General features: G+C 56.2%; 2 protein-coding genes across 2 annotated transcripts in view; one reads left to right on the top strand and one right to left on the bottom strand.

Moving 5' to 3' along the window:
* The first annotated feature begins 486 nt into the window (after window positions 1-486).
* FPGS (folylpolyglutamate synthase) lies at window positions 487-9,648 on the top strand. The gene is made up of 15 exons (XM_068553253.1): window positions 487-671; window positions 1,892-2,020; window positions 2,111-2,164; window positions 2,249-2,313; window positions 3,959-4,073; window positions 4,222-4,302; window positions 4,434-4,495; window positions 4,584-4,686; window positions 5,008-5,085; window positions 5,327-5,474; window positions 5,603-5,692; window positions 6,496-6,646; window positions 6,952-7,027; window positions 7,894-7,960; window positions 8,791-9,648. Exons 1-15 carry the CDS (start codon window positions 534-536, stop codon window positions 9,174-9,176), a joined length of 1,743 nt encoding a protein of 580 aa, XP_068409354.1. The 5' UTR covers window positions 487-533; the 3' UTR covers window positions 9,177-9,648.
* A 410-nt stretch (window positions 9,649-10,058) lies between these two features.
* ENG (endoglin) overlaps window positions 10,059-19,333 on the bottom strand; it is a 29,128-nt gene continuing 19,853 nt past the window's right edge. The window contains exons 5-15 of the mRNA XM_068552423.1: window positions 18,567-18,732; window positions 18,136-18,265; window positions 17,519-17,693; window positions 17,067-17,209; window positions 14,653-14,790; window positions 14,392-14,430; window positions 13,764-13,880; window positions 13,186-13,437; window positions 12,080-12,134; window positions 10,982-11,083; window positions 10,059-10,855 (exon numbers count right to left, since the gene is read on the bottom strand). Coding sequence (XP_068408524.1) covers window positions 10,731-10,855; window positions 10,982-11,083; window positions 12,080-12,134; window positions 13,186-13,437; window positions 13,764-13,880; window positions 14,392-14,430; window positions 14,653-14,790; window positions 17,067-17,209; window positions 17,519-17,693; window positions 18,136-18,265; window positions 18,567-18,732 — 1,442 coding nt within the window. The 3' untranslated portion in view covers window positions 10,059-10,730. The remainder of the gene's footprint in view (window positions 10,856-10,981; window positions 11,084-12,079; window positions 12,135-13,185; window positions 13,438-13,763; window positions 13,881-14,391; window positions 14,431-14,652; window positions 14,791-17,066; window positions 17,210-17,518; window positions 17,694-18,135; window positions 18,266-18,566; window positions 18,733-19,333) is intronic.

The following is a 19,333-nucleotide window of genomic DNA, read 5'->3' as shown; positions in this document are numbered from 1 at the left end:
AGGAACGGTTAGGGTCCCCAGTAGCGTAGGTGCCTGGTTTTTGGCCTATTGCCCCACAATCGAGCTCCCAGATTCGACAGAGCAGAGGCCGCATCCCCGCCGCCCGGGGTCTCTGCGCTGGGTCGGGACGTTTTGGGGCCAGGATTCAGCGACCTCCCTAAGTTGTCCGCCAGTTCTGTCATTCTATCCCGGCTCGAAGCTGGTTCTGGCCTGGAGCAGGGCTGCTGACTGGGACTGGCCAATTTGGGGGGCGCGGCCGGGTCCTTGAGAGGATGATGACGAAAGGAGCGCGTATTTCTCTAAGGCAGAGGACTCGCTCGGGACCGTGCCCCTCATAAACATGAATGACGCTCTCCGCCCCGCCCCGGGGCCTGCCCCTCACAAGGATGGCGTCCCGCAGATTCTTATTGGTGCCGGTGGGCTTGTTGGGAAACGCTGAGTGGCGGAGGGCGGAGGCGAGTCGGGGGCGGAGCCAGGCGAGGGGCGTGGAGTATTCGGTCTGGGCCTAGCGTGCCGCCGCTTGCATCTCTACTATGTCGCGGGCACGCTGCCACCTGCGCGCGGCTCTCTTCCTGGCAGCGGTTTCTTCGCGTGGTGCAACAACCGGGGTCGCAGCGAGGCGAGTATTGAGCGCGTGGCCTGCGCCACAGGAGCCCGGCATGGAGTATCAGGTATTGGAGGGAGGTCCTGCAATGACACGTGAGCCGGGCCTGAGGCGCTTGGCATCTGGCCTCCGCCAGCTGAGAGAGGGGCCAGGAGCCTGGGACTGGGGGACTCGGGGGGGGCGGGGCCATCCTGGATTCCGGAGGTGGGGACAGGCACCAGGAAGTTGGACCTGGGGTACCGGATTTGGGAATTCTGAGGCTGAAGTGTACCGCGTTAGAGAATGGGAAGGGACGCCGTGTGATAGGACCGGGGGATCCAGTGGCTCAGCTGAGGTTCTGGAGTTCCAGTGTCTCCGGACTCAGAACCAGCAGTTGGGGTGGGGGAGGGGAAAGGGATTCAGGAGTCCAGACTTGGGAGATCCAGAGTATAGGTCTGGGTTGGCGTCTCTAGGATTCAGGAGATGAAGATCCAAGTGCCTGGAATTGGGGAGCAGGCAGGACTCGGAGCAGTGGGGGTGGTGCAAGAATCTGGAAAACAGAAAGCTTCCTCCTGGCTCTGTGCCAGGGGCCAGTTGCCAGAGACCAGAACCTGATGCTGGCCAGGCAGGTGACACCAGTGTGATGAGAGTGGGTCCTCCAACCAGCCACTGAGGCCCTGAGGGGAAATAAACATCACCCCCACTTCCACCCCACCACCCCCGCAAGTGGAAGTATAGTATAGTCCTGAGGCTATACCTACTTGCCTTCTTGTCTGAGTGACCCTGGCACACCCTTCCTCCCCCTGAGACTCCTCTTCCCCATCTGGTTGCTTCAAGCAACTCTTCTCTGGGTCAGAATGTGGAACCCCAATCCTCATGCCCAATCCTGGGCATGGAAGCCTCCAGGAATTCCTGGTTCTAATTCCTTCAGTTCTAAGACCCCAGCCTTCTGTAATTCTGGCCCTGCCCTAAGAGGGGCCCAATATAGTGGTGGACCATGGAGAGAATGAGGGCAAAAGCCTGAGAGTGAAGCCTGGAGAGGCCGAACAGGAAGCAAGGATAGCCCGTTAGTCATTTTGCCTGCTTTGCCTGGCACTCCCTGGGTGGGTCTGAACTGCCCTAGGCTCCCATTTCTGCTAGAACTGGAAAGATGCCACTTCTTTCTCACTGGTGCCTAACCTCTAGGCTGGGGAAACAGGGCTGGCATGGCAGGCCTGGACCCTGGCCCTGGCCACTGGTATGCTGGGTTCCTCTGTGCCTATGGACCCCTAATGAGCCTTAACCTACTACCTGGGGACTCATTGCCAGGATGCTGTGCGCACACTCAACACCCTGCAGACCAACGCCAACTACCTGGAGCAGGTGAAGCGCCAGCGGGGTGACCCCCAGACACAACTGGAAGCCATGAAGCTGTACTTGGCACGGAGTGGGCTGCAGGTAAGGTGGGGAGGGCCTCTGACCACACCCCCATTCCCATCTGTCTGTGAGTCCTGTGGCTGAGGCGGGGACCTTGTCCGTCTGTCCTAGGTGGAGGACTTGGACCAACTGAACATCATCCACATCACTGGGACCAAGGGGAAGGTGAGCCACAGGACCCAGGGGTAGGACGTGCACTTGGTGGGGTGGGATGGGGGGGACCTGCCCAGACAAGACCTTTTCTTCTAGGGCTCCACCTGTGCCTTCACTGAACGTATCCTCCGAAGCTATGGCCTGAAGACGGGATTCTTTAGGTACTGAGGTACAGAGGGATGTGGTGTCTCCTAGCTCTCTGGGGGGCTCTGGAACCAGCCAGCACCTCAGGGCCAGGGTCACCCCCAGCAGCTCAGCTGCGTGTCTCTCTGCCTAGTGTTCATTCATTCAACAGACATTCAATTAGCATTTACCAGTTAGCCCAAGTTTATGGCAATCTTTAATTTTCATAACGGAAAGAAATTGGGGAGGGGGGCAGCAACTTGAATGGATAAACAAAATACACAGTTGGAATAGTCAGATATCTTTTTATTTATTTATTTATTTATTTGGCCACGCTTAGCGGCACGCGGGATCTTAATTCCCCAACCAGGGATCGAACCCGTGCCCCCTGCTTTAGAAGTGCAGAGTCTTAAGCACCGGACCACCAAGGAAGTCCCTCAGATATCTTTTTATTAACTTAAATTCCTTATACAGTTTTTACTTTTTTATTTTATTTATTTATTTATTTTTTTATACAGTTTTAAAATCACATAGAAATATTTATCAACTAGGGCATCTTTGCCATAAGGAGCAGAAAACCAGGCTACTAAGGGCTTAAACAATAAGCGTAGTTTATGACAACTCTGTTGAGACCTCCCAGGTGGGCAGAGGAAGGGAGCCCTTCCGCTGTGCCAGCCTCAGCTGCTGCTTTGCCCTCCAGGCAGCACCCCCTCTTGGTTGCATTCAGGCATCTAAACTCACACCAGAGGATGGGGGGGTCAGGGTGGTTAGACATGGGTCTCTCTTCCCTGGAGCTGTACATGCCTTCTTAAGCCTGTCACTGGTAGAGCAGTGGGATTCACATGATGGTAGATTGCTCAGGATTTGGTCCTTAAGCTTGGGGCGTTCAAGATTTTTGCCTCCTTTTATTTTACCAGTTCCATCAAGTGACCTCTGTAAGCATCTGAAACCTGCTGACTGAGGTCATTTCAGACCAATGTGTTTTCCCTCAACAGTTCTTCATTCAAATTAAAGAAATGGAGTGGATTCATAATACCAGAGGGCCTTTGAGGATTTAAATATAAGCCAACAATCTCTTCCAAAATAATGTTTGGGGTAAAAACCCAGCCTTTGACTTGGGCCCATGTGGCCTCATGGGCCAGTCTGGGGATGCAGCTTGAACATAGCAGATGGGGCCTTGCCCTCAAGGGCAGGAAGACAGACATTATGGGGGCAGATGTTGGCCGAGTAACTGATCGATGTGGGATGGGGGAAGCATGGGGAGCTGTGGGAGCCCAGAGAGCATGCCTGAGCAGTCTGGTGGGGCGGGGTCCTTTCTCTTTTTTGGAGGAGCCGTCTTAGTTGAGACCTGTGGAGTGGACCTGTGTATAGGCCTGGAGATAGGAAATTTGGTGGTGGGGGGGGAGCTGGAGGAACTAATAATAGTCCAGAGGGGCTGGGGCACAGGGAACTACCAAGGGATGTGTGAGAGGTGAGGCCAGTGGCATCAGACCCACCGGGGCCTGGTAGGCTGAGATGAGGAGCTGGGACTCTCTAAAGGGCAGGGGGAAGCGACAGAAGGGTTTTCAGCAGGGCAGTGACATAGTTAGATTTGTTTTTCTGAAAGACAGGTCCGACTGTGGGGAGGGGGACAGCCTGGGGGTCTTGGGAAGGGAGTCCTGATGACCCTAGGTCTCTCGGCAGCTCTCCCCACCTGGTGCAGGTGCGTGAGCGGATCCGAATCAATGGGCAGCCCATAAGCCCCGAGCTCTTCACCAAGCACTTCTGGCGCCTCTACCACCGGCTGGAGGAGACCAAGGTGCCCATGCCGGAGGGCTGGTGGGTGGGCAGGGTAAGGGGCCCGGAGTGGGTGGGTAGACCCAGAGGGCACTGCACATCCCAGGGCGCCATCTTCCCCAGGGCAGAGGCTGCAGGGGCCCCGAGCTCTGATGTGATCCTGTCCACAGGATGACAGCAGCTGTGTCTCCATGCCTGGCTACTTCCGCTTCCTCACACTCATGGCCTTCCATGTCTTCCTCCAAGAGAAGGTGTGTGTGCCCGCCACTCCCCAGAACCCTGTGTTCCAGGCCTTGGGAAGGGGAATCTCAGCAGGCTAGGGGCTCCGGTGTGGCATTCGGGAGCCCCTGTACCCCCTGCCATGCCCTCTGATCCTCTTCAGGTGGACCTGGCAGTGATGGAAGTGGGCATCGGCGGGGCTTACGACTGCACCAACATCGTCAAGTGAGGGGGAGCGGCTTGAGGAGAGGGATGGTGGCCGGGAGCCCGGTGGCCGGGGGCAGGGGCATCATGGCTCTTTCATTTCCCCCAGGAAGCCTGTGGTGTGTGGGGTCTCCTCTCTTGGCATCGACCACACTGGCCTTCTGGGGGACACGATGGAGAAGATCGCATGGCAGAAAGGGGGCATTTTTAAGGTGACCAGGCAGCCCTGGGGAGGGAGGTACATGGATGGCCTGGGCCCCAAGATTCAGGGAAGTGGGGGCGGGTGTGGCAGGGTCATTTGCATCCTCCTGACTCAGGATGAGGTCTTGGGCATCAGTGGGGTCTGGGTTCTCGTCCCAGCTCTGCATGGGACTGGAACAAGTTGAGCCCCATCTCTGGCCTTAGTTTCCCCATCGAGGGGTTCCCAAAGGTTTGATGGGGGGGAAGGCTGAGTGGGCCACCCAGAACCAGGGATGTGGGGGCCAGTGATGGGAGATGGAGGACCCTGGGCTCACCCTCCGTGTCCTCCACAGTGTGGCATCCCCGCCTTCACCGTGCTCCAGCCTGACGGGCCCCTGGCAGTGCTGAGGGACCGCGCTCAGCAGATCTCAGTGAGTCTGATTGGAACAGCTGGGTGGGGGCGCGGCTGACTGGGGAGGTACTTTATCCTTTGGGGCCTCAGTTTGCTCATCTGTGCTCGTCCAGCTGGAGGACATCTCGGTTCTCGGAACAGGACTTGGTGGGTTGTGGTTGATGGGGAAAGATGGAAGGGCTGATGGCATCGGGGAGGGCCTGCTGGCCGAGGAGGCAGCAGCAGCTCCCCTGACCAGCTGCTGCCCATCCCCTCTGCAGTGTCCCCTCTACCTGTGCCCACCACTAGAAGCCCTGGAGGAAGGGGGGCCACTGCTGACCCTGGGCCTGGAGGGGGAGCACCAGCAGTCCAATGCCGCCTTGGCCTTGCAGCTGGCTCGCTGCTGGCTGCAGCAAAAGGGCTACCAGGGTAAGTGGGCAGGTGAGTGGGTGGGCAGGGGACATGTGGAACCTGCCTCTGAGGGCCCTTAGGTGAGGCCTGAGCACACTGAGTCCCACACAGCCCTCCCTCTCCCTTCCCTCCCCTCCCCTGCCCAGATACTGGAGAGCTGAAGGCATCCAGGCCAAGCCTCCTGGGGCAGCTGCCCCTGGCACCTGTGTTCCAGCCCACGTCCCACATGCAGCATGGTGAGTTGGACCTTCCTGCCCAGCCAGGCTGCTTCAGATGTTTCTTTTGGTCTCCTGTTTGAGAGGTGGGGGCAATTCAAGATGGTGCCTTAAGAGAAAGGACTGAAGTCAGTAAGCTTCCCACACCTTGAGTTCATGAACTCTCTCTGAGCCCGTTTCCCCACCTGCCAAATGAGATGATGATAGGGCCCACTGTGAGGTGACATCACTAAGGGACTGAGTCCAGAGCCTGGCAGATATGGGATAAAGTGCCCAGCCACTGGTAGCTGCCAAACTACCATCCTTGTCGTCATCATCATAAGACCATGAGGTTCTTGAGGATGGTGATATTGTCAGGCTTCTTGCTTGCCCCCAAAGCCTTCAGCACACAGTAGGTCCTCGTGGCTGTTAAGCCCCTTCAGCAGTTGGTTCCAGTGTGCCCACTGTGTGCCAGGCCCCGTGTCAGGGCCATGACACAGTCCTGGAGCTAGGTGGATTACATCCCAGCCCCAAGTGTCACTTGCTCTGTGACCTAATCTCTCTGAGCTAAGGGTTCTCTGCCTGAAACTTGGGACTGATATATGATAGCAGCCCCCCTCTCAGGGCCGCCTGGATGATTCCACCAGATGAGGCAGCCAAAGAGCTGATCCCAGCGGCTAGTGCCCAGTAAGAGGCTCCTGGGCTGTCAGAGCGGCCAGCAGCGGGGGCTCTACGGGCGGGTAGTATGTGCGGGTAGTGTGTGTGAGTTGAGGACTGGAGTGGGAGGATGTAGAAGGGCAGCCTCGCGGCTGCCGCTGGAGGACTGCCTTGCTCCCCTCCCCCAGGGCTTCGGGACACGGAGTGGCCGGGCCGGACGCAGTTGCTGCGGCGGGGGCCCCTCACTTGGTACCTGGACGGCGCGCACACCACCAGCAGCATGCAGGCCTGCGTGCGCTGGTTCCGCCAGGCGCTGCACAGCCGCGAGAGGCCGGGCGGGTGAGCTGCGGACAGAGGCGGGGCTGGGGCGGGACCTCGGGTAAGGATGGGGCGGGACCCGGTTACGGGGGCGGGACTTGGCCAGTGGACCTTGAGGAAGGGTGGAGCGGGGCCCCGGGCAGGACTGGGCCAGTGGGGAGGGGCGGGGCCTCGGGGAAGGATGGGGCGGGACGCAGGGACGGGGTCGGACTGGGACAGTAGGGAGGAGGGAAGTGTTTGGAGGAAGGATGGGGCGGGGCCCGCGGAGAAGGGGTGGGAGGCGCCGCTCTGACCCTCCCTTCTCCCGCTCCTCACCACTCACACAGCGGGTCTGAGGTGCGTGTCTTGCTCTTCAACTCCACTGGGGACCGGGATTCCGCGGCCCTGCTGAAGCTGCTGCAGGTGAGGGGCTGGCTGGGGGATGGACAGCAGGCAACCCAGCCCTGGTTCTGGCTTTGACCCCCAGCAGCGGTGCCTTCATCCCTGAGCCTCTGTTTCCTCAACTGTAGAATGGGAGTGATTTTTCCTCTCCCCCCTGAATTGTACTGAGGATTAAATGTGAAAGCACTGGGCACAGGGAAGTCAAGTCACAGGTCATTGTCCTCATTCTCCTCCATGGTCACACTCAAGCCCAGGATTACAGTGAGGACCAGGTAAGTGGTATAAGGTGCAGGCTCTGGATTCACCTGTCAGGCCCTTTCAGCTGCTAGCATATGACCCTGGATAAGAGATGGCATTTCCCCGAGCCTCAATTTGCCTCTCCATAGAACAGGGCTGCTACTAGGATACCTGCTTCTAAAGTTTCGTTTAAAGTTTCACTGGGCTATAAAGCATATCGGGAGGGGCCCTTCTCTGCCCAAGGAAACTGAGCCTGCCCTAGACTGTCAGGGCTGAAATGGTTCCTAGTGATCGTTTCCCATTTCACAGACCAGTATGCTGAGGCTGTTCTTCATATCCAGAACCTCGATCCTTTGTGCTCAGTAGCTGGGTCACCTTAAGCAAATGCAGCCCCCCGCTCCAGCCTCTGTCTCCGCATCTGTGTTGGGCCATGCTGCCCAGGCCACAGGCCAGGCAGGGCATAGTGAGGTAGATGGGGGGCATGGAAGTGTTGTGGCTGGGTTTATGCAGCATCACTCCACTTCAGCTGGTGGGGGGGCATCTCCAGAGATGGGGACGTGTATGTGGACTCCGGGGGTGCTGTGTGGAAGTTGGGATGGGGGGCATCCTCTCAGGGCTCTGACACTGAGCTTCTCCCCTTGGCCTTCTAGCCCTGCCAGTTTGACTATACCATTTTCTGCCCTAACCTGACAGAGGTGTCATCCACGGACAACGCAGGTGAGAGGTGACAGGCATGGTCCCTCCGGTGGGCAGGGGGCGGAGGGCCCTGAGGTGGATTGCTCTGTTGGTGACGGTGAGAGCTTTTGAACTGAAGGTCTTGGGTAGGAACTAGATTTGTTTTATCGTATAAATAAGTACCCTTTGGTACATTTTGAATTTTGCATGTGACTGCAATACTGAAAAAAGAATTGTTGGTGAAACTATTTTTCAAAATGCAGGTTACAACCCAGTGATGGTTCTTGAAATCAGTTTAGTGGGTTTCAACCAGCATTTTAAATTTTAAATAGAATAGAGAAGAGAGTGTCAGTGTGTCTTGCACAAAGTTAAGGGTAGGTATTATCTGATGAAGATTCTGTTCCAAACATATATGTGCACGTATGTGAGTACTGGGTTGCCACTGTAAAACGTATTTTTTACTGTGGATCATGTTAAAAGTTTTTTTGACATAACCTAAAAAATACAGATCCCCAGGCCCCACATCAGACTGTCTGGGGACAGTCCGGGAGTCTGCATTGTGGAAGTATTTATGCCCACCTGGTGATGGACCCTGTCCGTTTTACAGATGAAGGCAATAAGGCTAGGGCAGAAAGATGTGCTTGGTAGGCAGAAGCCCCAGCTTTGAAGCTAAACTGCCTGGCCCTGTTCCTCACCGGCTCTGTGACGATGGACATTCACTGAACTTCCTGAGCCCCAGTTTCCTCATAGCACCCACTGTAAGGACGGATGATACTTGTATAAAGCCTGGCATTGTGCAGGTGCTCACAGCGTGCTTCCCCCTCCCCAACCCTCGGCTGCCTCGCTGATGCGCCCGTCCCTGTGCCCCGCAGACCAACAGAACTTCACAGTGACCCTGGACCAGGTGCTGCTCCGCTGCCTTGCACACCAGCAACACTGGAGCCGCCTGCACAAGGACCAGGCCAGCCCGGAGGCTGGTGGGCCTGCACCCCTGCTGCTGGCACCCCGCCCAGCCCACACCCACAGCACCAGCTCCCTCGTCTTCAGCTGCATTTCCCACGCCTTGCAGTGGATCAGCCAAGGCCGGGACCCTGTCTTTCAGCCAACCAGTCCCCCACGGGTCCTCTTTGCCCACCCTGTGGCAGGCAGTGGGGCCATCGTCCTCCAGGAGGCTGCTGCCATCCACGTGCTGGTCACAGGCAGCCTGCACCTGGTGGGCGGCGTGCTGAAGCTGCTGGAGCCCTCCCTGTCCCAGTAGCCGAGGCAGTGGGGTTGGAGGTGGGGTTCCCCCACACCTGCCCTGCATTTCGCCATGAACTAAATTACGTGCTTTTCGTGCCTTCCTGATTCTGTCTAGACTGGCCCCAGGGACTTGGGCTCTGGGCGGTGAAATAGAGGGCTGGGGGCAGGAAGCTGAGATCTGTCTCTGAGCCTCAGGTGCCCTTGTCCTCTCCTTCCTCATTCTCTGGTTGTTGTAGTAGACCTGACCCTCCAGCCCATCTCGCCTCCCACCCTGTCTGCTTCCTGCCTCAGGCGCAGCTTATCGTGTAAGCTGCCTGACCTAGCCTGGGGTCCTGCCGGATACTGGCTGCTGGTTGATAGATTTCCTCCTCCCAGTGGCCTTCTGGAAGAGAAGAGGGTCTTTGCCTGGGGCCCCCTGGGGGCAGAGGGTGGCCGGAGTGATTTAAAGCCTTTAACTTTTTTTTTTTTTAAAAAAAGCATTGGCTGAACATTTGATTGACTCTTGACCTCTAGCTCCCTCAGCAGACAATAGGGGGATGGGGGCTACAGCTGGTACAGGAACTGGGTTGTGTAGGAGCCTGGGCTTTGTGGCCTGGGACAAGTCCCCCCCTCCCTCTGAGCCTCAGGTGGCCTGTCTGTGAAATGAGAAGAACGGATTGATGTCTGTTGACCATGGGCCATGCACCACTTTGCAGACCTCCTCGCAGAGAGACCTTGTGATCGCAAATTCTCATACCCGTTTTACAGATAAGGGAACTGTGCCTGGCTTAAAGAAGCCATGGGACCTGCCTACAGTCACACAGCCAATAAGTGGCAGGTCCAGGATTTGAACCCAGAACTGTCACCCCCGCCCCAACCCCAGTTTAGGTGCCACTCTCCTTTCAGCCCAGCCCAGCACTGGTTTCATGGTCTGATTTATTGGTGGTGAGTATATAGGGGTGGGCCCAGGACAGGCAGCCTGGCTGCCCGGGGAGGGTCTCTTTGTGACAGTTGCAGGGGGGAGCTAAGCTCCCCCACTCACTTCCAGGCTGGGCGCCGCTAGGCTTCTGTTTCCCCCGCCAAAGTTGGGCCAGTCCAGATGCAGAGGCCGATGGGAGCAGGTCCAGGTGGCTCTGGGCTGGCTCTGTTTCCATGGAGGAGGCGCTGTCAGCCTGGGTGGGCTGGGCTGAGTCCGTTTTGGAGTTCTCAACTCCTGCCCAGCCCACGTCACCGAGTACTGGATCCAGGTTAAAATTACAGGGACTTGGGTTTCTACAGCAATGTGGACATATAGCGCAGCGGACTCTCTCTCCGTGGTCCTGGGCAGCCGTACCCCAGGCCCACTGGGTTTGAAGGTTCGTGGTGGGGTGGGGGGACCCCAAGGTGTTCCAAGCTGGTGCCCCCACTGGCAGCAGGCCTTGGAGAGGGAGGCAGGAGGGGCGGGCACAGAGGGCCTTGTCCATCCTTGCTCGAGTGGAGGGGTTGGGGTCCCAGGATAAGCTCATGGCCATTGGTTCCCAGCTGGTGGCTGCTCAGTCTCTCCTGTTGGGCGAGGGCTGGCGGGGTGGCCCCCAGGACTCCGGGCTGGGCACTACGCCATGCTGCTGGTGGAGCAGGGGGTGCTCTGGGTGCTCCCGATGCTGTGGTTGGTGCTACTGCTCTCCGAGGAGGCCGGGGCAGCCACCGCCACCACGGGCTCCCGCTTGCCGGGGTGACCTGGGGGCAGGGGCGGAGGTCAGGGCCCCGGCCAGGGCTCCCCACTCCCCCAGAGGCTTCGCCGGGCTCCCCCAGGTGGTGGTGGAGGGGTCCTGAGCACTCATCGTGGGGGCCTGGGATACTCACGCGTGTGCAAGTAGATGTACCAGAGCGCGGCGGTGAGCAGGGCCCCAATGAGGAAGGCGCCAAAGGTGATGCCCAGCACGGCGGGCAGGACGAGGCCTTTGTCTGCGCAACCAAGGGCAGGACAGCTGTGGTCAGCACTGCCGCCTCCTCCCTGCCCCCCTACCCTGTTGTGCTGGCCAGGAGCACAGGTTTCGGTGCCAGTCTCAGCTCAGCTACTGACCCTGACTTCTCTGAACCCCTGTTTCCTCGCCTAGCAAATGGGTTCATCACACCCATGCCTGACACTAAGCCGTGGTTGCTATGACCATCCACCCAGAGGGCCCAGCCAGGCCTTTTGGGCCATGCCTCTGCCTCCCAAGGCCGGTAGAGATGCATTTCTAGGAAGGATGCATGGTATAATCTGAGCAAAGTGTGAGTGGGGCCGGAGAGTCCAGAGTCCCGCTGTGTGCCCTGAAGTCAGTCCCTGCCCCTCTCCGAGCCCTATACCATGGTAGGGATAAGCCAGAGCACCTCTGAGGGCGCTTCAGCTCTGCTCTTGGGTTTTCCCAAGCTTCACTCTTTCCACACTCCTGATTCCTGTGTGACTATGGGCCAGGCAGCCTCCCCTTAGACCTCTGAGTTCCATCCCTGCAGTGGGGTCATTAGCCTGCCCTCTTGGTTGCAGGCTGGGTGTAGGGGCTCCATCCAGACCCAGGTGGGATGGCAAAGAGGCAGATGCCTCTCCCACCTCTGCCTTCAGTGTCAGGGACTCTTCTGCCCAGGCTGGAGGGAGCTGGGCTGAGGGCTGAGGGGTACCCTCCACACTAGGGGCCTTAAGGAAGGTGAGGCCAGTGCTGCCCCAAGTCTCATCCTAGGAGGCCCCATCCCCCGCCCCCCAGCAAGGTCAGCCAGCAACCTTGGGGATCAAGAAGAGCCAAAGGCCTGGAATCCGGTCCCACGGGGTGGTCACGAACAAAGGCTCTCCATCTGGAAGATGCAGCTGTGGACCCTACTCTCTGGGGTCCTCCCTGCTGTGTGCCTAGACCCATCCCTCTGGGCCGTCCATCGTGCCCCACTCTGACCTCAGCCCCTGGAACCCTGGAGAGACTTAGAACTCACCATGCAGGCCAGGGCTGACAATGCTCAGGCGTGTGGAGACAGTCCTCTGGACGTCCTGGGGGAGGAAGAGTACACAGTGTGTGACACAGCCTTCGGGAGCAGCTTCCAGGCTTACTCCCTGCCTCTGTGACCCTGGCCTGTCACAGCACCCCCCCTGGGGCCTTGATTTTGAGCCCCCTCTCCACCACCTTCTGGCTGGCAGCCTTTGGGCAAGTGCTGGCAGTTCTGTGCTGTGGGAGGGTGTCGCCCAGACAATCATTGGCTGCTACTGGAATGGTTCCTGTGAGTTCCTGAGAGGGCCCCAACTCCCATGAGGATTATGGGGGCACTGTATCCATCACCCTTGTGAATGCCTGGGTGAGAGGAGCCAGGTCAGCCCAGAGGCCCAGGCTCACTGTGGCTGGGGGGAGAGGCCCACTCAGGAGCAGCCCCAGAGGCTTCTCCAGCTTCATACAACCAGAGAGGCTTTTAATCCTGGAGATCCTTCTGAGTGCAAGGGCCTGGGGATGACTGTGTGAGTGTGTCCAGGGCTGAGTGTCCGAGAACAGGTATCCACTGGATGGTGAAACGTGACCAGTAAGAGCAGAAAATCAGAATTTTGTGTCCTTTGTACTAACCCTCTTCCCCGAGGTCTCCTGTTTGTTGAGATTACATTGGTGATCACACTACATGGATAGATGGGTGGGCGGATGGATTCCTGGGTGGATGGATTGATGTATGACTGGGTGGGATCATAGAAGGATGGCTGGCTGGCTGATGGAAGGACTGTGGATGAATGACTGGGTGGGATGGTGAGAAGTAGCAACTGATAAATGGATGACTGGATGGGATAGTGGGAAGATGGATAGATGACTGGGTGGGATGGATGGATGGATGGATAGCTAGCTAATGGTTGCAGCTGCATATCCTACCAATGTCCAAGACACAGCCATCAGAAGGCTGTAGGGTGGCAGAAAGAGTGCCCCTGGTACGCAGAGGCCACACGCCTGCCTGTGGCTGTCTTTCGCCCACTGGTCCCACATCCTCATGGTCTATCACATCCCTTCCTGAAAACTCCAGACCCGGAAGCCACCCTTGAAGCTGAGCTTAGCCCAGCCCCTACTCACCAGGGACCAAGTGCTGAGACGCAGGGCTACAGTGCAGCTGAGGATGCCAGTCGTGGGCATGGGCACCCTGTAGCCACGGAGGAGGAAGCTGAAGCGCATGTCACCACCAGGGCTCGGGGACAGCAGGCTCACACAGCTGCTCTTGGCTGCCTGGCTCTGGATGAGTTCCACGATTTCCATGTCAGGCCCCAAATTCAGTTGGCAGCTGTCCAGCTGGATCGTGAGCTCAGGGATCGATGGGGACACGCTCACCTGCATGGGTAGGAAGGGGGACGAGGCACGGTCAGTTACTCTTAACTCTCCGCCCTACCTGTTCTCATGAAATAAGCTAGATTCATTCTAGAGTTCCTGCTCCAGAACCTTGACGGTGGAAGGACAGTCATGGGCCTGCCTGGAGCAAATGAGGAAGAAGAGGGGACATTCCAACCAGTGTCTGAGCTCTGCCTTTGCTCTCTCTCCCCTCCACCAAGCACCGTGGGGGCTCCCTCCTCCCTCTGGGAAGTCAAGTTCCATTGGGTGGAAAGAAAGGCTCTGAGAAATCCCAGGAGTTGGCAGGCCTAAGAGGTCAAGTCCAGTACCTGCACAAAGCCCTGCTGCCCCAGCTCGATGGTGTTGGAGGCCTGGAGGAAGTGCGGGCTGAGGTAGAGGCCCAGCTGGAAGGAGAGGCTGTCCATGTTGATGCACTGCACCTTTTTCTGTGGGAGATGGGAGGGAGGCTTGGTCAGTCGGGGAGGCACCCAGCCAGGAAGGTAAGGGGTGGGAGCAGGAGTCGCGGTCCAGAGTTGTTGCCTGACCTTCATCATCACCTTAAACCACCCCCCACCCAAAACTGATATTGATCAAGAACTTGCTCTGCACGAGACCTGTGTGAAGTGCTTTCCATGCAGCATCTCAGTGACGGCTCATCCCGTATGGGGATCCTGTCCTATGCCACTATTAACAGGACCTTTGGGCCCAGAAAGCTTATATGATTTGCCCAAGGCCACACAGCCAGTATGTGCGTGAACCCTCTGACTTGAGAGGCTGAGAACATAACCCTAAGCAGTACTGCTCCCATTGCACGGAAGGGGAGACTGAGGCATGCTGGAGACACACTGGCTTGCCAGGATCAGGGCCTGAATTTCCCGAGGCCTGCTCCCTCCCAGGCCAGGAATGGACCCCAGGACCCTGGACCAGATGGGTTAGCACGGTGATCATCCAGCTCACCTGCTGTGGTGATGAGCTTGACAGGAGGTTGACGATCACCTGCAGGAACAGAGCCAAGGAGCTGGTCAGAGCCAGAAAGGAGTCCAGAGGGTATCCCACCCAACGCACCCATTTTTTTGGATGGGGAGACTGAGCCAACCAATGGCTAAACTTGTCTTCCTACTGAGCGTCACATCCGCTCTCCCAAACGCCCCTCAGCCTGGAAGATCCAGGGGGCACCAATTAAGCCGGCCCTGATACCTTTCCCACCACAGCTCTTACCTCGTTACTGATCACATTTTCTGTCACTATCATGCCACAGCTGGAGTAGCCGCTGCGCAAGACAAACTGGTCATCTCTGTCCTCAGCCTGGCAGCTGGAGTCCCAGAAGGTCAGGCTCGTGATGGTGCACCTCAGAGTCTGGGCCAGGGTTGGGGGGTGGGCACCGTCAGGAGGCACGGGGCTCCCGCGGGCCTGTCCATCACACCCCAGCACCAAGGACTGACCACCCCCCAGGGGTCCCAAATCACAGCCATGCCTCTCCTCCCTTCCCCATTTTTGTTAGTTCTCATCATCCCACACCATTTAAGACTACTTTTCCTGAACTTGACAAACACTTTTGTACTTAGCAATAAGATCTGTGACATCATGAGTGTTTTCTTCTCTACAGACATATATACTCAGAGAAATTGTGTGGCTTTGTTGGTCTCTTTTTTCCTTTTTATTTGGCCGTGCTGCCCGGCATGGGGGATCTTAGTTCCCCCTGCAGGGGAAGCTCAGAATCTTAACCACTGGACCGCCGGGGAAGTCCCTTTTTCCCCCCCCTCATTTTTAACAAATGACATCATACCATCCTTCATGCTTTAGCTTAGTTTTCTCACTGAACAATAAATCACAGACATCTTTCTATGTTTATATTATAGATCTAGAACATTCTTTTTAACTGGAGTGTAATGTTCCAAAGATCGATGGATTACAGTGTATGCATCCAGACCTCTTGGGACAGGACGGCAGTAATGCCAGCCATCGCTGGTCCCTGCACCACCTCCTCCACCTCCCAGACATCTGTCTGGCCAGGCAGAGGCAAGGGAGGAGGGGGAGATGGGCCGCAGACAGGTGGAGCTTCACCTAGGCCCCAATACCCCACACCCCAAAACACTTCCACATGGACGTAGAGTTAAACGTCATTCTAAAAATCCCTGAGAACATGCATGACTTGTCAAGGCTCTGGCAGAGAGATTTCCTGCCACGGAAAGACTAGAAAAAAAAAATCACAAAGGAAAAGATGACCAGCTAGGATGGCCCAACGTTTTCAAATGTCCAAAAAATTAAAAAACACTCTGGCCAAAATTTAAAGAACTCTAACAAACCGGGAGAGATTATTTCAATAAGAATGATGGACAAAGGGCCACAAATGTCTTTCTTCATGTAAAAAGCTAATAAAAATTATCAAGAAGAATACCAAGTTACAACGCACACAGAGACTTTGGTTATTATCAGTCGCACGAAGCCAAGCCCAAACTCACTACTAAGCAAAGACGTAGAAATTCAAACAAGAATAGGACACAGTGTTCCCACTCTCACATCAGCAAAAAGTTTTTTAGACAAAAAATAATAATTTGGAGAGAGAGAGAGTCAAAGTGTTCTCATTAATCAGCAGTGAAAACTGGAATCATCTACTGGAAAGCCGGTTGGCAACATGTATCAAAACTTCCAGAATTTTCACTCATTTTGACCCAGCAATCTCACTAATGTGGAAACCTATCCTAAGAAAAGAATCCTATTTAAAGAAAAATTTCATATGCACAATGACACTTTCTGTATATTTATAATATTACAGAATTGGAAACAATCCAAATGTCTAACGAGGGAGGAGGAGTTAATTATGGCATGTCAATATCATGGGATTGGATGCGCTTTTAAAGTGATGTTATTGGGGCTTCCCTGGTGGCCCAGAGGTTAATAGTCCGTGCTCCCAATTCCGGGGGCCCGGGTTCAGTCCCCGGTCAGGGAACTAGATCCCGCATGCAAGCCTCAACTAAAGATCCCACATGCTGCAACTAAGAGCCCGCCTGCCGCAACTGAGACCCAGCACAGCCAAATAAATAAATCAATATTAAAAAAATAATAAAAAAGTGATATTATTAAGTACATATGTCAAAGTTTTAAAAATACATTAAATGAATATAGCAGGAAACAGACAATTGCATCCAATATGATTACACTGTATAAGAAATACACAGAGAAAACCGTCCAGAAAGAAATCCACCAAATTGCTGGTAGGCATTGTCTTTGGATGGGGTGATTGAGATTTTCTTCTAATTTTTTCCACATTTAAAAAAGCCTGTGTTATTTTTATAATAAACAGCTTTGTTCTTCAATTAGGCAGAGATCATATTGTATAGACATTCTAAGTGGCCACTCAGCTCAGCCTCCATTTAGGATTAATAATGACGACTACCTAGTATCTATTTACTGAGCACTTACTGTTCCACATCTGGCTGGGTCGTCAGACCTCATGTAATTCTCACCACATGGTAAGGACCATTATCAACCCCATTTTACAAGTGGAAAAACTGACGCCTGCAGAGGGATATGATTTGTCCTCCTGCCTGGATTAGGACCCCAAGATTCTTGGGCTAGAGGAAGGACCAGTTGCCCATGTCAGCTGGGCCGGAGACCAGGAGTTCCCTTACCGAGATGAGATCTTTGTTGAGTACCAGAGTCATGACGTCGTCGGAGCACTTGGGCTGGATCAGGGACAGGAGCAGCTCCTGGTTGCAGCCCTCCTTGGGAGGGGTGGTCTGGACCGGCGTGGGTGAGGGCTGCAGCCCACTGCCTGCAGGGCAGCAGAGGCAGCCAGCAGACAGTCACTGCAGGCTCGCTGTGCTCTTAAGCGCTAAGCACTTCTATAGCTAGGTACTCTCAGTGTCCCTGAGATGCAGATGAGGAAAATGGGGCTCCGACCAGCTGATGCAACTTGCCCAGCACACGCGCGCACACACACACACACACACACACACACACACACACACACACACACACACACACACACACACACACACACACACAGCAGCTGGGCGTGGCTACAGATCCAAGGAGAGGGCAAGGGAAGGGAGGGGGGCGAGGGAGGGAGCCGGGTGCTCACCACAGCTGGGTGCCCTCAGAGAGACGACACTGGCCAGAGGGAGCTCCACAAAGGACGCTACTACACTGGCGTTGAGCCTCCGGGCCTCCCCCAGCAGGCCTTGGGTTGTGTTTGGGAGGTGGAAGCCACGGATGTTCTTCTCCGGAAAGATCTTGAAGGAGTATTCGCCAGTGGTCTAATGACAGGGAGAGAGGCAGAGCAGGGAGCTACAGACACAGTCAGGGGGCACACAGCCTGGCGGGGGCACCTGCAGGCCAGTCAGGGTCTGCCAGGCCTCAATCCTGCTCTCTCCTTCGCTCCTGCTGTTTCCCCTGCCTGGGCCACCTCCCCTCATCTACCGGTTCCTGTTCGTCTTTCAACTCAGCTTGGAGTTCACCTCTGCAGGAAACTTCCCTGACCCTGTGGGCTGGGTTAGGGGCCTCCCTAAGGGATCATGGAAGGCTTCCTGGAGGAGGTAACGTCTAGGTGAAGGTCTGAAGGAAGAATAGGTAGTGCACAGAAGGAGAGGTTGGGGGCAGAAGGGTCATCATGTATAAAGGCTCAGGGCTGGGGTGATGGTTCAGGGAGTTTGGTGTTTTTCTTTGGGGAGCCTTGGGGAGGCCTGAACGGGGTCTCACCCAGATCTGCATGTTGTGGTTGGCATCGATGAGCCAGGACACGTAGGGTGGACCCTGAAGGATGAGCACGGCGGCGTCGGGATCCCTCGAAGCACAGCTCAGCTCCACCTTCACGGTCACTGTCCGGGGCCTGTGGGGAGACAGACCCCCGCATCAGAGCGGGAGGTAGTGCGGGGTGCAGGGGACGGGGTGTGGGGGGTTGGTGTTTGCCCGGACTTGCGGGGCATGGACAAGACCTGGGGTCGGGTGGGCAGCGGCTGCGCTCTTAACCTGGTTGGTCGTGGGTCCGTGGGGTGGACGAGGAAACGGGCGGGGCCCCGAGATAGGTGGGGGTGACAGTACTCTGACCAGGCCAGGGGCGGGGCTGAGGCTTGGACAGAGGCGGGGCTTTATAGGGGGTGGGGCTGGCGGGGCGGGGCGGGCACCCTTACCAGGCCTCTGGGCCCGGCAGGACCCTCAGGATGTGTGCCTCCTTGTGGCCAGCCACACCTTCCAAGCGGCAGCCACGGACGGAGGCCTGGGCGTTAGGGCTCCATTCGAGCGTGTGGCCCATGTCCTTGTGGGGTTCCAGACTGCAGGAAGACGGTGACCTCGGGGCTGCGGAGACAAGCGCACTTATGTCTCCTCCTCGAGCAGCCTGGCATCTAATACAGAGGCCCATCCTCAGCCACAGAAACGGTGGGGCAGGCAGGATGGAGCAGCAAAGAGTGGGGGGCATGGGAGGACCGGGGTTCAAGTCACCCCTCCACCACTTACAGCAGAGGGACCCAGGGGAGGTCCCTGGCCTCTGTTTCCTCATCCGTCAACACAGGGTTAGGTTAAGGTATGAACTCATGGCATATGCTAGAGATGTAGCCCTGCAACCACCGGCATATCATCCCCCTTTTTTCTTTCTTATAGAATTTACCATGACCTGAAATTATAGAATTTGTTTGTGTACATATTTATTATCATCTCCCCACCACAGTGCCAGCTCCAGGAGGGCGGGGTCTGGGTCTGTCCCCACAGAGTCCCCAAATGCCTAGCATAGGGCTTGGTGCCTAGTAGGTACACAATAAATAATAGGAAAGTGCTGTTTTTGTAGTTCAAGAAACTGACAAATAGCAGCAATTTCACATGGTTCAATCTAATATTTGGTGAAGTGGTAATCACTGTCCTAAGAGCTCACTGACTTGCTATGTGTGACCTGGGGCAAATC

The sequence above is a fragment of the Eschrichtius robustus genome, chromosome 10 (assembly GCF_028021215.1).
Source record: "Eschrichtius robustus isolate mEscRob2 chromosome 10, mEscRob2.pri, whole genome shotgun sequence".
Taxonomy (NCBI): domain Eukaryota; kingdom Metazoa; phylum Chordata; class Mammalia; order Artiodactyla; family Eschrichtiidae; genus Eschrichtius; species Eschrichtius robustus.
This window is presented reverse-complemented; position numbering and strand designations above follow the sequence as displayed.

Bases quoted from the DNA above. Each gene is read 5' to 3' on its own strand.
- FPGS (XM_068553253.1), top strand. From the start codon at position 534: ATGTCGCGGGCACGCTGCCACCTGCGCGCGGCTCTCTTCCTGGCAGCG. The intron at 2,314-3,958 runs GTACTGAGGTAC...GTCTCTCGGCAG, and splicing joins CTGAAGACGGGATTCTTTAG to CTCTCCCCACCTGGTGCAGG. The intron at 4,074-4,221 runs GTGCCCATGCCG...TCCTGTCCACAG, and splicing joins ACCGGCTGGAGGAGACCAAG to GATGACAGCAGCTGTGTCTC.